The sequence below is a fragment of the Hemitrygon akajei genome, chromosome 6 (genome assembly GCF_048418815.1).
Source record: "Hemitrygon akajei chromosome 6, sHemAka1.3, whole genome shotgun sequence".
Classification (NCBI taxonomy): domain Eukaryota; kingdom Metazoa; phylum Chordata; class Chondrichthyes; order Myliobatiformes; family Dasyatidae; genus Hemitrygon; species Hemitrygon akajei.
This window is the reverse complement of record NC_133129.1, coordinates 154,124,236-154,148,507: the sequence shown is the minus strand read 5'-3', so window position 1 is coordinate 154,148,507 and position 24,272 is coordinate 154,124,236. Positions and strand designations below refer to the sequence as shown.

Here is a 24,272-nt window from a genome sequence, read left to right as displayed (position 1 = left end):
CAGCATTTCTAACCTTCCTTGTAAGTCACCAGTGGACTTTTGCAAATTCCTACATATCAATCCTATAAGGCGACAACCAGAATGGAGCACAACGCTTGAAATGTACTTACGGTATTTATTTAGGGATTCCGGCCCAGTGAGCCTGTGCCTCATAATTACACCCATGTGACCAATTGACCTAGTATCCTGTAGATCTTTAGAATGCGGGAATGTCGGAGCACCTGAACGAAACCTACGTAGCCACGGGGAAAACGTACAAGCTTCTTACAGATGGTGGCAGATTTGAACCCGTGTCACTGGTGCTGTAATAGCATTGTGCCGATTGCTACGATCCTGTGACACTCCAAATAAGTAAATATCATTATAATAAATGAAGCTGTACCACTCTATTATAAAGGCTCAGCATAATATCCTACTTTTATACTTTGTTCCTCTACCACTAAAATCGAAAAATGCCTTATCAATGTTTTCCTCTACCTATCCTGCCATATTCAATAATTTGTGCACATACAGTATGTTTCCAGGAACCTCTGCTCCTACACAACCTTTAGACCAGTATCCATGATTCTATACTGATTTTCTTCATTCTTCCTTAAAAAAGTGTTGAACACTTTTTGTGTGGTTTATTCTAATAATGTTCTCTGTGCTTATTTCGGTAATAAAATTTTCAAATATACAAAAGCATTGAATTTTTGCATCTATATCCATTTCTCTCTCCAGACATTCTGCGTGCTATTAAAAATAGAACAGTTTAGTAGAGGTTGCCTGGAAAAGAGTAGTATTGGGAAAAGTAGATTAATGTGTTTTTAAAGCAGCTCTGGGGTAGTTGCAGCTTTACCAACACTGTTGTTCAGTGTTTGAAAAGAATTGGGGCCAAGCTCATGAACTCTTGACAAGATTGTAGCAGGAATTAAAGAAGACGGGAACACTGCATTAAAATTGATGATGGTAGCCAAAGAAAACTGATAATGAGAAGGCACTTTAGATTTATTAAATAACAGTCTTCAAAAAATCAGTAGAATGAACCAATAAAAGATATAAGACATTGAAAAGAATAAATGGAACAGCTTGCACTGATACATCATTTCTGAAGTAGAAAAGTATTCCAAAATATTTCATGATAACTCAATAATGGACTATAAATTCAATGGGAGTTAAAACCGAGTCTGAGATAAATCTTAATAAGGGTCCTAATGGAGGAAAAGCAGTGAAATGGTTTAAGATATATACACACACCCACACCAATAGTATTGTGAAATGAAGTGCGTATATAAATGCTTCTTTGATTTTATGCTGCAGATGCAGTATATCTCAATCAGTATTTTTTCAATCATAATGACCTCTTGTGCATTTTCCCCCATTCTTGTCTTAGCAAAGTCTGTCAAATATAATTGCAGTATAAGGTGTTCTAGCTTTATGTGACTGAGTGTCTCTGCATAAACCCACAAATGTACAAACTATTAAAGAATTCTTTGTAAGTGACAAAGAAGATTAGACCCTTTCTTTCTCTTTAGACACTTGACTTAGTCAGGTACCATAAACATTTGGGTAAGTGCTATTACGTGATAGATTCCATGCAAGGATAAACAAGTATTAAACCTAGTACTTTCTCATTTTAATGTATCCAAAGAATATTCAACTGAGGTGGCTTAAAATGTGGACTAAACCAAGCCATGGTATGATTTTAGCTTTCAGTCCGTAACTATCAAAAATTACACTCATTAAGGAAAAGGATGCAAAATGAAATGCTAGTTATTTGATGTGTAAATATCAAATTTCAGTGTTGTGTAATTGTAAACATGCATACCAAGGAGTGAAAAGAGGTAACAATCAATTTGGAGTCTTTTCTCAATCATCCAAAATTTGATCATTAAACTCCTGACAAGAGTTACATTTGTGTACCTGATGCAATGTGCATAACATCATACACAGCTCCTAAAGAAGCACTGGAGGAAAAATCAGACCGCTTTGTCCTGGAAGCAACCAATTAAATCTTTAGATTTGAGTGAAGTGGTGCTAGACTTGGGCCCCATTAATTTCCATTTTAACCTTAATAATTAGTCAGATATAGCTCAGCCCCCAACACTAGTTCCCATCCCCACTAATTTCTCTCATTCTAATAGTGCAATTGCCCCAGACTCCTCTCATCCCCAGTCCAAGGATTCCCAATCCTTTCCACATGCCTGACCGCTGATCGTTCATATCCATCTTCCATTTATTTACCTTTCCCCAACTAGCCCCTGTCCTGATCCTTCTACACTGTCCAATCTGCCACACTCTCAGCAGGCCTGGTTCCATATTACTCTATCCATCAATTTTCCCCTGCTCTCAACTAGAAAAATGCTTCAAACCCAACCTCCAACTTTGAGCCTTATGTACTTCCCTTGTCAGTCTGCCAGAACTCCAAATTCCCCCACCCATCACCCCCAATCAACTCAGGACTGGCCACCTCCACACACTCCTCAATTCCAAGGCCTCCCAGTGGAGACCTGGATCTTCATTTCTACCTGACCACCTGCCTGATCCTCTGCCCTAATCAGCCCTATGGCCAATAAATAATTCGCTCATCCATAAGGGCAAGCTGGAATTTCTCTGCAAGTATTCCTTCACAATATCTCAATATATACAATTCAATACAGCTGTGAATACTAATTGTGAAAGTTATTTCAACCTCAATGTACTTTTTTTTGAAAATTAAATCACTGTTACTCTGTACTACTGCTAAAAGGGCATAAACTTTTAACTGTGTATAGTAAGCAATAAATTAATAATTATTTGGCCTGAAAGCCTGTATGTGTAATTTTTCAGCAACAGCACACGGAGCTGTAATATATTACTGGAACATAAACCATGGAATGCCTCTTGGGGAAGGCGGCAGAAAATGGGATGAGAGCAGACGGCTGCAATAAGAGGGTTAGCACCATTACAGGTGTGATAGGGCAAGTGGCTTCCTTCTCTGAGTGTAAAGGGATTATACGGCAGCATCAGCCACATGATAAGCCTAACATCCAGATCAATTATTATCATAATCAATTAGACCATACTTGCTCCATTACTGCAAACTATCTCATGCTGCTGATGAAGTCTAAATAATATTAATTTGAAACTTCAGTTCCTTTGCTGCTCAGTTATTCCTGCAGAATTGCTTCTAAAGAGCATCAGCTTTTTATTTCTCGCTCGCTGTGAAACATGACAAGAGAAATTCGCCAAAGGTTCATGGATAGATCATTCATTTGTCACACAGCATAGCTAAAACTCTGATGTAGTCCTGTTCTATATACAATACTTGCTCAGCAGGGATGGGGGTCCAAACAGTGCAGATTAATAAAGGTTTGTATCAAGATTCTATTGGCAAAACTTCTTAAAGAGTATCTAAACTCACCTGATTTAATTAGATCCTTAGAGTTTCCCCACAACAGTCTGCAATAAACTGAATAATTTCCACTTGGGCTTTAATTTCACAAGTTTTGTGTCAGCCCATTTGTCATTAAAATAAACCTCTCACATGCTTTCTCTCAGCCATAAATCCATCATCATGCACATGTTAAGGTGTGAAAAGTAATTGATGTGAATTTTTTCCCTCAGCTCCTTTCTGCAAATATCTTGCCCTGTGTAAATGTCCCAGTGCAAGTACAAGTAGAGAATAGAAGGCATTGCACGAACAGTAAACATAAGGAAGTAAATGCAAAACTTGGTGCCAACTGAACCCCCAAAGCACTTCATAATCAAACTTGGTCCAATGCAAAGCAATCACATAGTAGAAGTTTACAGTGTGTTATTTCTCAACAAAACTAATGCAGCATTTGTTTCCATTGTGTCTCTGATAATTATCAGTGATTAATATTCAGGTAAAGGATAGATTATAACTCTATTTGTTTTATATAATGAATGAAATTAATTTTGTTAGCAGTAGCGTTAAAGTGGAGAAATTTATTGGAAGCCTCCCAATAGGCCATTACCTTCATTAGCACAGACTCACTGAGCTTCTCTCTGTTGACGATCTTTATTGCTACCTTTTGACATGTTACACAGTGGACTCCAAGCTTCACCAATCCTGTTGTAAGGAAAATATAAGAAAAAGAACCAATTACAAACCAGAAGCTTTTCAATATCGGCTGCTTTTAAGCTTAGCAGCAATAAATATTTATCATTATAAAATTATTACTAACTGCATAATTAAAAGACATCTTAATCCCAAACGGTTCAGAGTTACTGCAATTGCCACTGCAAATAGAGTTTACAGGATTGTAATATTACTGGGGAAAAAGCTGGCAAGGCATTAAAAGCTGATATCCCACAATACATGGATAAAAACATCCATTTGTGTACACTGACTGGAAAGCAGAGAATATCTGCTGAACTAGACAGAGATCAGATTTTCAGCACAATGTTCATCACACAATCATTTTAGTAACTCTCGAGCTCTCTGAAGAGGAATATTTCCTGTGAAACTATCATTTCAAGTGAGTTACCTAAAAATAGCAAAAAGGAGCTAACAGTGTTTGATTATGCTTCCCTTTATAAGCTGATGTTTATTCTTTATCTTCTATCAACCATCAGCTATCCAATGGAGAATTAGTATTATTAGAATTTGTGCTGGCAACTCAAAACTGGAGTCTTTTTCACTTCTCAAGGAATTGTCAAAGCCTAGCACAATTATTGGTCTGGTTGGTAGTATTAACAATGTTTTGTTTTAGAAAGGTTAGATTGTTGCACATAATCTGCCGATTTATGTTGTTTAAATTCAATAGAGTTAAAAGAATAGCTATCTGAGGTCTGTAATCAAGGAAGAAACAGCGAATTATTCAAAATGCTTGATGTAATCTAACAAGGTCAACATGTCTCTATGAAAGATAAATCACGTTTGACAAATTTGCTACAGTTCTTCGAGAATGCAACAAACAGAGTTGATGGAGACAAATCCTTAGATGTAAATGTATACAGATTTTCAGAAAACAATTGACACAATGCCAAATCCAAGACTGGTGCTGAAGAGACCATAATATGAGTCTTTAAATCACATAGAAAATAGTGAGATGGATTCAATGGGTCTTTTTCAGGCTGGAAGAATGGACCTAGTAAAGTACCTTAAAGATTGGTTATTGGAGGTTACATTTTACATCAATGATCTAGTGGAGGTGGAAGAATGTAAAGTTTTCAATTTTACTGGTGACACCAAAAAAGAGTTGGGAGTTCATGTTGCAATATTGGGGCTCTACAACTGAATGCAGATACATTGAGTGAGCAGGTGCAAAACTGGCAAAGAGAGATCACTTGGAAAATGCATAATTGTACACTTTAGTAAGAGGAATCTAAAGGCAGACTATTATCTAAATGGAGAAAGATTTCAGGTGATCTTGTGCATGAATTGCAAATAGATGTCAGGCAGGTACAGTAAGTGGTTAGGAAGACAGTTGACATTTTGGCCTAAAATGCAAAAGGATTAGATTTTAGAAATAGATAAGTATTAATAAACTGTACAGCTTACTAGTGAGGCCACATCTGGACAACTGAGCTTTGCTTACCTTATTTAAGAAAGGATATATTAACTTTGGAGACAGTCCAAATAGGCTAATTCCCCAAATGTGAGAGCTATCCTATCACAAGCATCTGAAGAAATTAGATCGATACAACTTGAAGTTCAGAAAATAGAGGAATGATTTCATTGAAACATATAAAAGGTCTTTGTGGAGCATGACAGGAGGTTGGGAGATACTTACACCGGGGGAGAATTAGAAACAAGGGAGTTTAATTAGAAGATTAGGGGATGGTCATTTAAAACTGAGTAATGTAGATAGTTTTCACAAAGGGTGATGTATCACTGGAATTCTCTGTCACAGAGGTTACTGAGCATAGATTATTTGTGGTACTTTAAGAGCAAGTAGATTATTTTTTGGAAGATCTAGTAATTAAAGGGTATGGGAACTGGCACAGAAGAGATGAGTTTGCAGCAGATTATACTGAGTGGCAGGATAGACCTAATAAACCATAGCCCTTTCCTGCTTTGATTTCATGTTCTTCATATGATCTCATAAACATGAGGCAGTCTTATTAAGTCAACATCGTGAAATGTGGGAGGACATTGTAACATTGCTTCACGAGACAGAGGGACTAGTTTAGGGACAAAGTCCAAACAAAATGTTCATATATAATGAGCTCATGAAGAAATTTCTTCACTGAGAGGATGCTGAATTTTAGAATTTTCTAGGGATTGACCAATGCTTAGTCATTGAGTATATTTGAAGCTGTCATCCATAATTTTTGAACACTAAGGTAATCAAGGGATATACAATTAGAAGAAAACTGGAGTTCAAGAAAGAGACTGGGTAGTATTCATTGAATATTTATATTGAATGGCTACCATATGGTATATCAGGAATCCAAACATGGCAATATCTTTGCTCTTTTCAGTCTTATTTTCTACAGATCGTTAGACAAGTTGCAATGTAGTTCTTGCATAAGTGACATCATTTTCTTTTGAGCTGATTGCAGCATTACCAAATTATGTTAGCTTTATGCTTAACATTATTACTTGAAAAGATTGAAAATCGTTTCTACAACTACCAAGATAAGTCAGCTAAAGTTAGCTGCCACTTATTTCCTAAAACGTAATCCCACGGCTGCAAAATTCTTCGCTTCGACATAAGGCCTCCTAAGATATTACAGAAATTATAGATATTATAGAAATGTACGTCTCTCATCTAGTTCTGCTACGCTGAAAAATATCTGCTTATGAGAATTTCTTTTAAAATGAAGCTGGGGCACATTATGTCAAAATTGCAAGCTTAATTCTGCTGAGGAACTTCATTTTTTTTTTATCTTGCTGACACCTGTACTAATTCTGAACAACAAAATGACTTTTCCGATAGGCATATAAGGAACATCCCCACTAATCAGCAGTGTAACAGCTCTACATTTTCTGAGGTAACACGGTATCTAAATAATATCTTATGGTGTAGAAAAAATGGTCAAGAGCTGGCAGCACTGCGTTTCTTCTTCTTTTCCCACAAGCTTACATACAAGGATAAGTCAATGAGTTCCACAGGAAATTTCCACAGATGTTCTGCCCCAGGATTGGTGCAGAAACCGGCACAAACCATGGCACAATTTCTGTACAAGTGCAATCTCCCTTTGCTGAATTGGAACACAAATAAACAAAAGGCTTAAGTATCAAGAGGCCGAAAACGGTGAAACAAATCTGCTAGTTGAGGAAATGTTCCATCTGTTACGGCTCCACTGCCAGGGGTAAAGGTCTTTGATCATCAGCTCCATCACAGACTCTGAGAATCTGCCTTGGTCGGGACTTCACACAAGCAATGTGAGCATTTCTTGTTATTTGCTACATCCTAGATTACACATAATTTACCAAAAGCACTTTTCATTCTTTGCAGGGGGACAAGAATCATGTTGAAGTACTTTTGAAAACATTTTATAGTCAGGGTGTGGATTTGAGTACTGATCTGATGCAATTAGAATCTACTGCATAGTTTTTATCTCCTCAGATGAACCTGCAGAGCTTGTGTGGAGGACACTGGAGTCTAAGAAAGATTTATCTTGGTATTGAGATGCATATTTTGCAATATAAAATATGAGTTTATGTTGGAAGCTGATACATGTGGCAAGTTAACGTCATTCTGTGACTGAAGCGAATACAACAGATAGTTTCCACAAACTAAAGAAGCCGAGCACAACCTACACTAACGTCCTCTTTGGGGAAAAGCAGGACAAAAAAGCAAACACACCCAAGAATCAAGTGCACTTGCTGCATTGAGGCACCTTGCGGAGTGCATTATCATTTCGAGACTGTATCCCAAGCTCAAACGTGTTTGCTCCGTGAGTTACCAGACCCACAGGGTCAGTGGGGCACGTGTGGCCTCAGTGAACAGCAATCACTTTGCCCACTGAGTTCAAAAAGACAAGTTAAAAATTGATTGACAGGACATAAGGTGAATCAGGGTCAAATCAGGTGTGGACAGACAAATGAGATTGTAAGGACTAAACTGGTGACAGGAAGCACAAACAAGAGCTATTTTTTAAACTAAAATTGTTATATCTGGAATAATTCTTCTCTAAACTAGATGGTTAAATCTCTAAGTATGCAACTTGACAAAAGAAATTATTGTTCTCTGATGACTGATATTCTTTCAGAGTTGAGCATCAGCCCAAACTTCCTGCAATGACTTCATTCTAAGTTCAACGTACACCACTAACAAGTGAAGGCTGAGGGTAAAACAGATGAAAGTCCAGCATTAACCCACCAGTGATTTTGGCCATTTTTACAGCCTCCAGAAATCTTCTCTTCCCACTGAATTCACTGCCCTATTAGCATACAAATAAAGGCATATATTGTGATCTCACTATTATGGTATTCTTACTTTGTTTACGGGTCAGATTAACCTAGACTTTCAGTATAACAAAGCAGGAAGCTATCAAAGGGCAATGTTAGAAGTGGACTCTACAGATAAACTGAGTCCAGCACAGGCTTGTCCATAATGACGGAAAAGGCTACAGAAAGTGACAGACACAGCCCAGTCCATCTCAGGCAGAGCCCTCCAGAACACTGAATACATTTGTCTCAACAACACAGTATCCATCATCAAACACTCTCCACCAGCCAGGCCCTGACCTCCTTTCATCACTACCATTGCGCACGAGGTACAGACTCCTCAGGACCAACAGCAGCAGCTTCAGGAACAGCTATTACCCTACAACCACACACTCCCAAACTGGTGTGGGTAACTTCAGTCAGCACTACTCTGAACTGATTCGACAACCTATAAACCAACTTCCAATGACTCTTCACAACATATTCTCAGATTAGTGTTGTACTTGCACAGTTAATCTTCTTTTGCATTTTGGCTATTCATCGGTCTTTGTTTATCGTAAATTCTATTGCATTTCATTCTTTCCCCTGAAAGTGCCTGCAAGAAAATGAATCTCAAGGTAGTATATCATAACATATACAAGATTTGATAATGATTTACTTTGAACCTAGCACCCTCACACTGCTGTGGAACAGGAAAGAAGCTAGCATTATGCCAAAGGTTGTTTCTTAGTTTAGAGTTTGTGTCTCGTGATGAGCAAGATAAAAGCCAATTCAAAGTAGCAGTTGGACAATCACATAAATGTTTCTGACTATCCTATGACAGGTAAGAAATTGAAATAGAGCAATTCTGCAAGACTTAATACACAGCGCAGAGAAGTAAGAGATATGATTCTCTGGACAGTATGCAAAAATGGATTCACAAATTGTCTGATATTTGGTGCAGACGTTGGACATGGCCCACTCTTCCAAAATAGAAATCACTGCTGTTCCACTGACAAATTACTGCAACACTAATCACAAGCAAGAGAAGATCTGCAGATGCTAGAAATTCAAGCATCACGCACACAAAATGCTAGAGGAACTCAGAAGGCCAAGCCATATCTGTGGAAAAGAGTACAGTCGGAGTTTGGGGTGAGACCCATCATCGGGGCTGGAGAAAAAAGATGATGAGTCAGAGTAAGGAGGTAGGGGGAGGGGAGGAAGAAACACAAGATGAAAGGTGAAACCGGGAGAGGGGAGGGTGAAATAAAGAGCCAGGAAGTTGATTGGTGAAAGAGATACAGGGCTTGAGAAGGGGGAATCTGATAGGAGAGAACAGAAAGCTATGGAAGAAAGAAAAGGGGGAAGATTACCAGAGGAAGGTGATGGGCAGACAAGGAGATAAGATAAGAGAGGGAAATGGGAAATGGTGAAAGAGGGCGAGGGGCATTACTACAAGTTTGAGGAATGGATTTTTGTGCCATCAGGTTGGAGGCTACCCAGACAGAATATAAGGTGTTACTCCTCCAACCTGAGTGCCCTCATTGTGACAGGGAGAGGAGGTTATGGACTGACTTGTCGGAATAGGAATGGGCAGTGGAATTAAAAATGGATGGGTACCGGGAGATCCCACTTTTTTCTGGCAGAGTGTAGGTGCTCGGCGAAGCAGTCTCCTGATCAACTTCAGGTCTCACCGATATACAGGAGGCCACACCAGGAGCACCAGGTACAGTTGATGACCCTAACAGACTCATAGGTGAAGTGTCACCTCACCTGCAAGGCCTAAATTCTAAGTTCCTCTCTGTTGTGCATATAATATTTAAGTAATATTTCAATCACCTTGTATTTATATTGGTTGTTTAAGCATTCTTGTTCATTTAAATAATTAATTACAACTTATACATATAAGTAAATGAACTACACACTTCATGATGCTACCACGTGATAGATACATGCCTCGCTTAAAATGAACATTTTGGACTCTCGTCTCTTCCTTTGAATCAGTTTAGTGTTTTGAAGTCACGAAACATCACACTCTCCTTCATTCTGTTTCCAAATGTACGTACAAATGGTTGATCTAACTTGAGGGCTGCAAAGTCAGGACTGAATCAGATATCATGTGAGGCACAGGGTTGTTTTAGACACCTCCAGAGGGTCTGTGCCAGGTTATATCTCACAGCTCCAGTGACTCAGGTTCAATCCCCATCTCCAATGCCATCTGTAGAGTCAAAGACACGAGGTACTGCAGATGCTGGGAATCTAGAACAATACTCACAATGTGCTGGAGGAGATCCAGCATCTAAAATGGGAATAAACAGTCAGCGTTTCGGGCTGAGACCCTTCAACAGAACCTGATTGCCGTCTGTGGTGTTTCTGCAATGCCTTGTAACCACATGAGGTTCTCCCAGCTCCTCAGATTCTTTCCACATCCCTAAAGTGTGCAGATTGATAGGTTCATTGGCCTCTGTATATTGTCACTGGTGTGTCGAATCCAGGTGGGTGGAGATGATTGGAATGCAGGAAGGATAAGACAGGATAGGGTAGGAATACCCACTTCAGAGGTGGAGTGGAGTGATGATGGTGCTAAATGGCGACTCCTTTGCTTGCATCTTCGGAAACAGCTCTATTTCCATCTTTAATATCTTTATTTTTCTTTTTCAGGGTTCTTTTGAAGACCTTGCCCTGGAGTTACACTCTGACTTTGGTTCTTTGCAGGAATGGGACCCAATCTCGGGGTTCCATAACCAACCATTGTTGTTCAGCACGCCAAGGGCTCGGCCTAAGAGTCCTGCTCAGATTTGAAAGCCTAAGATCTCGGGCTCTGGAGACGGGCGAATCGAGGGTCGGTGTCACGGCAGGAGACTCCACAACAGAGGAGTCGGGATATCCGCAGCTATGTGCCTGGAGACCCGGAATCTTTGCGATCTTCAGGCACAGAGCTTGTAAAAACCAACATAACGGACTTTTAACATCATAAACCAGCGAGTTGTTTGTTACGTCTCCCTGCTCACTGGGAAAACGGAGACACCCCCTTCTCCCTTGTTAGGGAGACAGAGTGACAGTGGTATATCATATACTGGGTGAAACATGAAGTCTTTGGGGTAACTGCAAGTCTGTGTCTTTGCTGTTGCTTTGCTCACATTTGAGTGCTCGATGGTGGGCGCCACAGCTTTTTTTGCCAGTGGGGAGGGGGGGAGTCGTTGCTTGCTGGGGGGGGGGGGGACTTTGGGGTTCTAACATTTAACTGTTGTTCATTCTTTAGGGCACTCCTCTGTTTCCGTGGATGGTTGTGAAGAAAAAACATTTCATGACATATATTGTATACATTTCTCTGTCATTAAATTGGTCCTTTGAACCTTTGAGTAGTGTAAACATGGAAACGAGATGATTGGTGCAGACTCCAGTAAGCAAAGGGCCTGTTTCCATGCTGCGTCTTTCTACAACAGACAGGTAACTAAACACTTTCCCATCAGACCACCATCCAGAGCACAGGGTGACAAACAATAGGCTCTGGTCAATAATACCATGGCACATTGTACACAATGTGCTAAACAGTTTCCTATTTCTCACAATTCCCCATAATACAGAAGCAGACCACTCAAAGCCAACACACTAATATTCCCTGTAAATATTCTCCCTACATTCCTAAAAACCCAGGTTATACCCTAAGAACGTGTAACCATGAACAATTAACCTAACAGACCATTTGTATTCAGAACATGAGAGTTGATGGTAGTACTCGGAGGAAAACCATACTATCACCGGCAGAACGTGTAAACTCAATACAAATAGCACCAGAAGTCGGGATGGAGCTTGGATCAATAGCACTGTGAAACAGTACGTGGCGCAGGCTTCTTTTGGTCCTGTGTGACGCAGAATGGGCCAAGGCTGCCAGACATACACGGCAGAGCCAGGATTCTGTCAGGTTACATGATGCCTGTTGGACAAACACAAGAGAGGGCAAATGTCTTCTGTCAACTATGAGGTAGAGCACAGGATTCTGACAGCAAGTGTGAACAGAGCAGGGGCTGCCTTTGGATATATTACGCAGTGAAATGGATGCTGATCTGATGCAGGTTACAAAGGAGATACTCCCACTCTGAGGTACAGTGCCAATTAGAGGCTGCTGTCTGATCAGAAATACAGCGCAGAGACGCCTATTTTAGGGGAAGTGCAGATTAGCCAAATGATCTTTTAATCAACGACAGAAAACCATTTAATCAACCTATTGATACATTGCTCTTTGCAGGAACTCATTGTTTCCAAATGGTCTGTCAGATTTCCCACGTTAATATCAGAATCAGGTTTAATATCACTGGCTCATGCCATGAAATTTGTTATTTTGCAGCAGCAGTACAGTGCAATACATAACAAAACATAAATGATAAGAAATACATATATATTAAATTAATTACCGTAAGTAGTGCAAAAAGTGAGAGGGAGTAAAAAGGAATTAGTGTTCACGGGTTCATTGCCTGTTTAGATATTTGATGGCGGAGGGGAAGAATCTGTTCCTAAATCACTGAGCATGTGTCTTCACGCTCCTGTACCTCCTCCTTGATGGTAACAATGAGAAGAGGGTATGTTCTTAATGATGAATGCCACCTTTTCGAAGCATCGTCTTTCCTCAATACTGGGGAGGCTAATGCCCGTGACGGAGATGGCTGAGTTGGCATCCTGAGTACCGGCCCCTCCATACCAGATGGTGATGCAACCAGTTAGAGTGCTCTGCATGGTACATCTGCAGACATTTGATAGAGCCTTTGGTGGCATACCAAATGTTTTCAAGCTCCTAAATGAACTAGAGCTGCTGTAATGTCTTCTTTCTACTAATTGCATCAAGACGTTGGGCCCATGATACATCTTCAGAGATGTTGTCAACCAGGAACTTGAAACTGCTGATCCCTGGATGAGGACTGGTGTGTGTTCCCTTGACTTCCTCTTCCTGAAGTCCACAACTAATTCCTTGGTCTCACTAACATTGAGTGCAAGGTTGTTGCCACAACACCACCCCACCGGCTGATTTATCTCATTCCTGTAATGCCTCCTTTCACCATCTGAGATTCTGCCAGTAAGTGTATCGGCAAATTTATAGATGGCATTTGAACTGTGCCTAGCCACACAGTCGTGCAGAGAGAGTAGAGCAGTGGGCTGAGCCTGCATCCTTGAGGTACTACAGGGTCGACTCGCAGTGAGGAGGAGATGTTCTTTCTCATCCATGCTGACAGCTTGTCTCCGTGTGAGGAAGTCAGCTGCATCTACACTACAAAAGTATTTAATTATTTTATGAGGTGTCTTAGGATCAAAATTGTTAAATAAATTTTTATAGATGATCTTCTTTATTCTCAGAATCTAACAATAACTTTTAGTGCTCAGAAACAACATATTGGTTTAAATAATGTATAACCTGCTAACATCACAAATCTTAATATGTTATTTAATATCTATCCTTATGAAGAATCTCAGCCTGAAACATCAAACTGGTTGCTCTTTTCCACAGATGATGCTGGCCTGCTGAGATCCTCCAGCACTTCGTGTAGCTGCTTGGATTTCCAGCATTTGCAAATTTTCTTGTATTTGTTATTTTATACAGAAATAAACATGCAACTTCTTGAGAAATATCTGCTTGTATAATCTACAATTAAATATGAAATTAATTTAATTGTTAGTGTACAAAGTAAAGTTCTCATCGTCCAGATACTCCTTTTAAACACATGATTTGACTGACAGTCTAATCATAGTATCTTGACAAGAACTAATACTTTATTTTAATTACACGTTGCTTAAGATTACCAAGCAGGTTCCAAACGCCTGGTTACTTGATTATTAGTAACCAATGCTCGACTTCAAATTGAGCAAAATATCCTCCTCCACAAGTGTGTAATTAACTTGCTTCCAGGTTGATTTTGAGTATCATGAGCTTATTTTTATTTAAAAGAGGCTTAATTTTACATCATAGCATTGAAACAATGCACTTCATACAGAATGAAACCAAGTAATCTATATAAACATTTTCCTTCTGATGAAATAAAAGTTTCTGTTTTGAAGTAATGGACAAAAACCTTTGATCATTTGGAGCCCTTAGGTGGCGTGACAGTAATTCCGTTCCACTGCACTCTGAAAGGCTGAAGAACAGCCTTAAGCTGAGTTTCAATAGACTTGCTACCATGATAGAAAGTGAAGGCTCATTTTTTTAAATCCCTAAACAAAATTTGCTTTTTTCAATAAGTGCCCTCTGACATCTGCAGCTTCATGGTACCCTGGACAGGCTGAAATCCTTTCCTGGAGAACAAAGCTGATGTGTGTTTGGCAGCAATGCAGAGGAAGGGGCTGCAGTAACTAAAATCTGTATGGTCTCAAACGAGCTTTCAAATGCATGCTTTTCTAAATATGACCACTGGGGAGTAATGAAGAATGAAACCATCAGATGAAGGAGGTTTGGAGCACAATAACCTTGCTGGACAGTTCAGCTAGCTACTGACTACTTCTATTCATTAATCATTGTGACAGCTACATGTTCCTGTGGCATGTTCCACCACGGGCATGAAGGAACTAAATGTATATCAAGGTGGCACCAATTACACCTTCTCACAATGCAAGCAAGTGTAAAAAGAAACATTTTCTTTAAGAATTAGCTTCCTTTTTTTTTACGCCGCCATTCAAACATATGAAGGAGGAACAAGAGTAGGTCACGTGGCCCCTCAAGTTTGCTGCATTCTATAATATAGGATGGCAGATCTAATTGTGATATTCATATTTCAGTCTGCCGGAAGTAAATTTTCATCTGCTGTTATCAAGTACCTGCCTACTCCTTCCCTAAAAGTATTCAAAGACACCACTTCCACTGATCTTCGAGAAAGAAAGTTCTGAAGAACCTTTTGATTCCTGAATGGGCAGCTCTTACTTTAAAAAAAGGACTTTTCCTTTGGAGCCTGCCACAAAAGGAAAAACCCTTTGCACATCTATCATGCTGTGTCTTAGATTTTTAACCATTCCCTCTCTAAACTCCGGTAGATACAAATCAAACCTGTCTAAACATTCCTCATAAGCCAGCTTTCTCTGGACTGCTACCAATGAATTAATATACTTTCTTAAATGAAGTAACCAAACCTTGTGGCTGTACCTAACTTTGATTCTGAGGAAACATTCAACAAGGTGCATCAGCAACGTTATACAGAAATGATCATAGTGTAGAGCAGGGGTTCCCGGCTGGGGATCCACAGACCCCTCGGTTAATGGTAGGGGTCCATGGCACAAAAAAGGTTGGGAACCCCTGGCGCTGGGGATAGCATAATGGCACGAGCAGAAGCTGACTAAAAGGAAACGGTTGTCATTATGGGTCTTTTTTTTTCCTGCTTGGCAAGATGCAATGACCAGTGTGCCACAGGATCAGTGCTGGGGCATCTTTTTTTAAAATAAATAACTTGGGTAAGGGCACAGAAGGCACTGGTGCGAAGTTTGACAATGATATAAAGGATGACTGTGAGATTCTCTATTAGGTCTGCAAAAATTAAAGTTTATCATCCTAAGGTGAGAGACTGCAGAGCTCCACGATCCAGCGACATCTGCACATCCTAGTGTATGGCTTACAACGGGATAGCATGCTGGCACAGCGAGTCATTGGGAAAAGAGACGGAATGTTATTGCCTGTTGTGAGGGGGAATCGAATACAAAAACAGGGTGGTTATGCTTCAGGGTGGTGGTAAAACAACGTTTAGAGTACCGTGCATAGTTCCCGCTGCTGGCTGTAAGGAATTTGTATGTTCTCCCCATAACCTCATGGGTTTCCTCCCACAATCTAAAGTAGCAGTTAATTGTCACAAGATTAGGCTCGCTTTAAATTGGGGGAATTGCTGGGTGATACGGCTCAAAGGGAAGGGCTTATTTGGCGCTTTATCTAGATACAGAGATTGGAAGGTAAATAGAGAGACAGAGAGGTCGATAGAGAGGTAGATAGAGAGACAGTGAGATAGATAGGGAGGTACATAGAGATATATAGATAGAAAGATAGAGAGGCAGATATAGATAGATAGATGGATAGATGAGGAGGTATTGGTCCCCCTATTGATGTAAGGATACTAATGCATTGATATCAGTTCAGCAGTTTACCAGGCTAATACACAGAATGGGCATGTCGTCATTTGAAAACAGTTTCGACAGCCTACGCATTTAAAAGATGAGAGGAAACTGCTGAAACATACGAGATCCTAAGAAGATATTTCCTCTTATGTTAAAATTAAACATTGCCATTTAAAAAAGTAGACACCAATAAGGACAGTGAAGTAAAATGTTTTATCTCAGATGGTTATGATTCTTTGGCACTGACTCCCTCAGAAATTATAAGATGGTGAAAGGTTAACGTGGATGGACGGGAGTGCAGATTTATTACAATCAGAAAAATCATGATCTTCCTCTCCCCATCAAGATTTATGAATGTATAATGAAACAACCCATGAACACACCTCAATATTTCACACTAATTATTTATTTTAATTATTTATATGTCTCTCATATTGTAGTTTATAGTATTTTTATGTATTGCACTGTTAGGCTGCTGCAAAACAATACACTTCATGACACAGTCAGTGATTTTGATTTTGATCTTATTGAATGCTGGAACAGGCCTAAGACTGAACGGCTTCCTCTGAGTTCATCATCTTGTGCATTAAAAGACAAAGTGTGCTATCTGGGTCTGGCCATTCAAATCTAGAACCTGCCAGCCTTGGAGTATGGGCCGAGGATGGGAATTTACCAGTCAGCAGTTGAAATTTTCAATACAAAATCCCAAGCCATTACCAAAAAACACAAAATGCTGGAGGAACTCAGCAGGTCAGACAGCAGCTCTGGAAACTAATGAACAGTTAACATTTCAGGCTGAGACCCTTCATCAGGACTAGAAAGGAAGAGGAAAGATGCCAGAATACAAAGGTGGGGGGGGGGGGGAAGGTAAGCTGGAAGGTAATAGTGAAGCTATTCTGGTATTTAATGGGTTAATCCTATGCCACTTAGTTAACTGCTCCCACATGGGAGGAATTGACATCCTGTATAAGCATCATCGTCAATAAAGTTCTGTTGAATAGCTTCCATGCTGCTGGCATCCTCTTGGTCTCTCCGCTCTCTCTTAAATCAAACACAACGGAAGTCAGATGGGTGGGGGAGAGGGGGCATGAATTAAGAAGCTGGGAGATGATAGGTGGAAAAGATAAATGGCTGGTGAAGAAGGAATCTGATAGCAGAGGGGAGCCAAGACCTGGAACCAATGCTCCCTCTAAGGTGTGTGCCCACACACATCTTTTGTTACTAGTACACAGAGGAATTTTAACTGCTCACAAAAGGTTGTCACCTTCTACACCTTTGGCTTGAGAAGTATATTTCATAATTATACACAATCACATTTACTTTTCCAGTTTCTATTGCAGACGGTGTTGACAATGTGGAGTTTGTGATGATTTGTCTGCAGATTCTGGAACTGGCTTATTTACACAGTTTTTATTGAAGAAATAATTGATTCACTATGTCAAATTCCAAAGAATCAAAGGGTGTGAAGCGCAAAAGAACTGTTTTTGCATTTAAAGCAGAATAGCTGAATGAAATAGCAGAAACTGCTACACCGAGAGCTCATGAGGTCAGGAACATGCAGCTACAGGTAATATTTATGTACAATACAGAAGCTGGTGTTAACTACGTGTATTGTTGGGATGCAAAAGTTGCTGGAGAATTTGCAAGTGGGAGGAAGTGGAGTGATATTTGGAAACTTGACTTTTTAAAACATCATTTAACAAGCAAATCATATGTGGACAGTGTGCAAAATTCCAGTGAGAAAATCCTTCATTACCTGCAACAGGCCTGCTACGTATTTTTTGTGAGAGGGCAAATGAAGAAGAGCGAAAATGATCAAACCCAGAGGAGATCAAAGTTCTTATTGACCGTGTTTTGCTAGCTGTTAAAATGAATACCTCTATATATGAAATTCAGTGTGCACACGTTGTCGTCACTGGGCAAAAAAAATCGCACAGCACAAGATTTATGCACACACTGGTTATTACAAATTAGAGGAAACACTGAAACATTGACTGTTTACCCTTTTCCAAAGATGCTGCCTGGCCTGCTAAGTTCCTCCAGCCTTGTGTGTGTTTTGCTTAAATTCAAATGGTCCACTTCTGACAACCTCTCCCCACTTTCTCGATCTCTCTGTCTCCATCTTCGGAGACAAACTGTCCACCATTATCTTTTATAAACCTACTGATTCCTATAAGTATCCTGACTATGCCTCTTCCCACACTGTCTCCTGTAAAAAAGCCATTCCCTTTTCTAAGTTCCTTCATCTCTGTCTGATCTGTTCTCAGGATAAGAATTTCCTTTCCAGGACATCAGAGATGTCTTCCTTCTTCAAAGAACAGGGTTTCCCTTCCTCCACCATTGATGCTCCCTCACCCGCATCTTCTCCATTTCACAGACATCCATGCTTATTCCATCTTCCCGCTGCCTAACAGTGGTAGAGTTCCCCTTATCCTCACCTACTGTTCCCTGAGCCGACACATCCAACACATCATTCTCTGCAATTTCTGCCATCTTCTACGGGACAACAGCACCAAACACAGTTTAACTTCCTAACCTCCACTCTCCGCTTTCCACAAGGATCGCTGCCTTTGTGATTCCCTTGTCCATTTTTCCCTCCCCACTAATCTCCCTTGTGGCAGGTACCCTGCAAGTGGGAGAAGTGCTACACCTACCCATTCCCCTCCTGCCTCACCTCCACTTAGAGCCCCAAACAGTCCTTCCAGGTGAGGCAACACTTCAATGGTGAATGTACTGGGGCCATCTACAGTATCCAGAGCTCCCGATGCAGCTTCTTCTACAGCGGTGAGTCGTGATGCAGATTGGGGGACTACTTTGTGGAGCACCTCCACTTCATCTTCAAAAAGCAGGTCTTCCTGGTGGCCAACCACTTTTATTCCTATCCCCATTCCAACACGTTGGTCTATGGCCTTCTCTTCTTCCACGATGCAACCATGCTCTCAGCTTGGAGAAGCAAAACCTCTTATTCCATCTAGGTTGCCTCAACCTGATGGCACGATCATCGATTTCTCTAACTTATAGTAATTTTCCTCCTCCCCCTTCTTCAAATCCCCACTTTGGCCTCTTACCTCTTCTCCTCACTTGTCTATCGCCTGATGGACCCTCTTCCTTCCCTTTCTCCTGTGGTCCAGTCTCCTCTCTTATGGTCTCTTACCTTTTCTCCTCTATGGCCTATCACATGGTGGCACTCCTCCTTCCCTTTCTCCTGTGGTCCCGTCTCCTCTCTTATCAGATTGCTTCCTCTCTAGCCCTTTGCCTTTTACACCAATCACCTTCCAGCTTCTTACTTCATCCTCCTCTCCCACCTACCTGGCTTCACCTATCACCTTCTAGCTTGTCCTCCTTCCCCTTCCTCCATCTTCTCTTCTGGTATTTTCTTATATCTTTTATAGTCCTGAAGAAGGGTCTCGGACTGCTTATTAATTTCCATAAAGGCTGCCTGACCTGTTGAGTTCCTCTGGCATTTTGCGTGTTGCCCTGGATTTCCAGCATCTGCAGAATGTCTTTATGAGTTACCAATAAAGTCAACATTGATAAATTCTCCCTTCAGTTAAGAGAAATAATTAATTGATCTTTGCTACTGTATCAAGTAAACTCTTGTAGGTAGAATTGTATTAGTAGCCAGGTCTGGTGGCCTGGCAGTGCTAAACAAAGTTATAAAGTCAGAGTTGAGTTGCCTGTCATAAACACATGTATATGCACATGTATGCACTTCTGCGATGAAAAACTTACTTGAGGCAGTATCACAAACAGAAAGCATCATACAAGCAGCATTGACAAGGAAACAGAAACGAAACCTAAATTAAACACATTTTTACAAGAAAGCGTGTGTTCAAACACTATATTACAAAGAGCCAGAATGGACATGAGCACCAAGTCACCACAAGTGTACAGACGCCAAGACCAGCTTTTAACCCAGGTGAGGAAAATACGTAGAAGAGTTCTTCCAAACAACTCTTAAACAGATTCATGTTCTAAGGTCAAAAATCATAAGCCTAGAAACAGGCTCTTGACTTTCATTTTGGGTAAGTGTGTATCAGCAAGTTTCAAATTTCACAATGCAAGATGTAAAGTTATAGCCTTCTCTGATTTTCTTCAATATTAATGTACCTTGTAGCTTCAATGAAAATAACTCAAAGCTGCAATACTTCACAGTATTTCTGTGTTCTTGGAACATACCATTTTGTTATTATTAATCACAAAGTGTCTCTTCACTGCACTTATGACACAGGGGCTATAGTAGATGAAAACTCAGACACATCAAATCTAACTTTTTGAAAAGTATCACAAAAGTATCCCAGACCACAGAACAGTACAACACGAAGACTACCACTGAAAACAGGATACAGTGGGATGGCAGGAAATATCCACAGGGCGGTCAAAACCCACTTAGAAGAACTAAAAGTGGAAGAATCGTTCTGCTTCCTACAATACCTCTCTTTCTGTGGGATTTTATACCTCAATATTTCAACATGGTTGACGCTGTACAGAAACACAAAGCAACATGCGGGTGAAGCAGGCAAGCAGGAAAGCAAATGGTCTGTTGGCCTTCACTACAAAATGATTTGAGTACAGGTGTAAAACTCTCTCACACCAATTAACTAGGGTCTTACTTCCACAGCGCAGTGTACAATTTGACGCAAGCTATACAAGGGACGTCCTTGCTGAACACAACGTTAATATATAAACATCTTTTTACAAGGCTTTACAGGGTAGATGAATGGAGAATATTTCCCTTAACCAAGGAGTTTAGAACCAGGATCAGTTCCAAACTAAAGCGTGAGCTATTTAAGGTTGAAATAAAGAGCATTTCTTTACTCAGAACATGAGTATTCTTTGGCATTCTCAATCCAAGAGGGCTACAGGGGTGAGTCATTAATGTCATTTTAAACCAAGATTGACAGATTTCAGGAAGTGATAGGAATCAAGAGATGTATGAATGGTGCTGGAAAATGAACATAGAATAATACAGCACAGTACAGGCCCTTCGGCCCACAATGTTGTGCTGACCCTTAAACCCTACCTCCCATATAACCCCCCACCTTAAATTCTTCCATATACCTGTCTAGTGGTCTCTTAATTCAGCATGAGAATCAGCCACGATCAATCAGAGCAGGCCAAAGGGCCAGGTGGCCTACTCCTGCTCCTAATTCTTAGGCCCTTGTCTTATGTTGCACCAAGAGACATGCTTCAACACAGGTTCGAATATTTCAAGAAAAGGGCACAACTAGCTCCGCAAGGGAAATGATTGTCTGGCAATACATGAGAAAGAATGAAGCAAATTTGTGGCAATAAAATAAATGGCTTGATGTGTTTTATTAAGGGCTGAAGAAAGTGTGTAGAAAAGGCTTTTCAGCAGAGATTAGAATGAGGGCTATAACTGATCAATAAATGCTCTGTCCACAGACACTTTATAGATCAGCATTTATCAGGGACGTCAGCAGTGGAGTTGGAGGAAAGGTGGGGCATGTGACTCACAGAAAATGGTCAACTCACTAAGGGAATAAAATCGATGTAAAAGGTAGAGGAAACGGAAACTGCACATAAATGGGAAGAGGGTAATTGAAAATATAGTTCTGGTGCAGGACAGCTACATACAAATGATAGGAATAAATCAATCCAATTGCAGTCAATTGCAACAGTGCTGTTGCCAAGCTTAACTGACAGAGGAATTACCCAATCATTGCCTCTGCCTGAATCTACCCATTGTCCATACATACAAAAGGGAAATAGATCACGTTGCATTATGGGGTGTACAAAACGAGCAACTTGTGGGATGGTGTGGGTAAAAAGAGCCAATAGGATATACAGTACTGTGTAAAGGTCTTGGATACACACTGTATGTATAGCTCAGGTGCCTAAGAATTTTGCACTGTACTATATTTATTAATGTGGAGTGCGGAGAGCGAGTTTGTAGATCCGGTGGGAGCAAAGGATGTTGGGAATGGCAAGGCCGAAGCATCACAAGTAGGTGGCAGAGAAGTGCCAAGGGTGGGGTGGGTGATGTAGGTGCAGACACATCCAGCCCTGAGACACCAGGCAAGGTCACCTGATACCAAAAATTGGTTTATTGATCATTACAGAATGTCCCTCTGGTGCTTCCCACTTCATTCCCCCATTTCCCAATCATGATTCCCCTCTCCCTGTCCCCTTCCCACTCTCAGTACAGAATAGAGACCCATATCCAAATCAGGTTTATCATCACTCACATAGGTCATGAAATTTGTTTTATTCTTGTGGCCGTAGTACAGTCCAGTACAAATAATCACTACAGCACTGTGCAATTATTGCCTCTTGGACAAGGAATAAGCCAATATGCTCCATTCTGTGTACAGCTTAATGTGCTGTAGACTCACCAGAAAAATAACAAATGCATTATAGAAATTACAACCTTAATATTTAGGTTCTCTGCTTTTAGAGTTGCAAGCAGTATATGGTAGTAAATTGATTTTTGTTTTTAAGAGCAGCAGAACTTCCAATCAATAGGCATCACTCTCAAGCACATAATCATAACCACATACTTCAGCCTCAAAAAGAGAATCAGTGAGATGCAGAATAGAAACAGGCCTTTTGGCCCATCAAGTCCGCACTGACCAACAAATAGTCATTTTTCACATTGATCCTACCCTACCCATTCCATTTTCCCACAGTTCAATCAACTCCTTCCACGTTTGACTATTCACCTGCACACAAGGGAGAATTTGTAATGGCCAATCAACATATTGACCCCCAGGTTTTTGAGAAGTGGGAATAAATCAGAACATCTGAGGAAACCAAGAGCGTCAGAGAGAAAAGATAAAAATACACAAACAGCAGCAAGGGTCAGGAATGAACCCTGGCCTCTGGAAGTACCAGATAGTAGCTCTATGAGCCGTCTCATTGCAAGCATAGAGGTCACTAAGCATACTTCACAGAAAATCAAATCAGTCCCCTTTTCAAACAATTTGCATCGACTAAAGAACATCATCTGAAAGTAGAATCAAATTACACTGTTCAGAAATATCATGTAAATCATGAATAATTTCTAATTTGAGATGATTAAAAATTATTTTTTTTATGAATAGTAAATTATTGTGAAAATACAAGGGATGATTATTAAATGTTTTTTATACTCAGGTTAAATACAGTAAAATGCAATATATTAAAACATTTAAAAAAGTATAAAAACTCACATTTGTTCATAAATGAAAAATGCAGACATTCACTCGTTAGTCATAGTGCTATTTTGAACCAGCAGTATTCAAACACGAGGAAATCTGCAGATGCTAGAAATTCAAGCGACACACACAAAATGCTGGTGGAACTCAGCAGGCCAGGCAGCAACTATAGGAAGAAGCACAGTCGACGTTTCGGGCTGAGACCCGATAGTCCTGACGAAGGGTCTTGGCCCGAAATGTCAACTGTACTTCTTCCTATGGACGCTGCCTGGCCTGCTGTGTTCCACCAGCATTTTGTGCGTGTTGCTAGCCATATTCAATTTGGTATTGCTACATATGATCAATTTAAACAGATATTGTTACACAATAATGTTTTCAATGAAAGAAACATTATCAATGATATGCCAGAAAGTGCTATTGTATGGAAAAAATTATTCCTGCCTTTTCTCCCTTTCCCTATCAACTACCTCCGCAGAGACTTCACCCGTTAAAGCAGCTGGCTGCCTCCTCATCAGTGCACTCAATCAGAATGACATAGATATTGTCAGAATCTCTGCCCCTACATCCAACAAACTGCAAATGTTATTCAGCAGAAGCAGCAAATAGAACACTGGAACATGAGCAGGGCTGTGGGTTTCTAAAGATTTAAACCAGTGGTTCTCAACATGGGCTATATGGCTCCCCTGGGAGCCCTGCCAGACTATGCCAGGGCCACAAGGTAAAAACAATAA

The 24,272-nt window shown here is 40.3% G+C and overlaps 1 protein-coding gene across 9 annotated transcripts in view; it reads right to left on the bottom strand.

Moving 5' to 3' along the window:
- The window catches only part of brsk2b (BR serine/threonine kinase 2b), a 948,417-nt gene that overhangs the window by 643,774 nt on the left and 280,371 nt on the right, over window positions 1-24,272 (bottom strand). For all 9 annotated transcript variants that reach the window (XM_073049611.1, XM_073049613.1, XM_073049614.1 and 6 more), the window contains exon 2: window positions 3,960-4,054. In XM_073049611.1, the coding sequence (XP_072905712.1) occupies window positions 3,960-4,054 (95 nt within the window). The remainder of the gene's footprint in view (window positions 1-3,959; window positions 4,055-24,272) is intronic.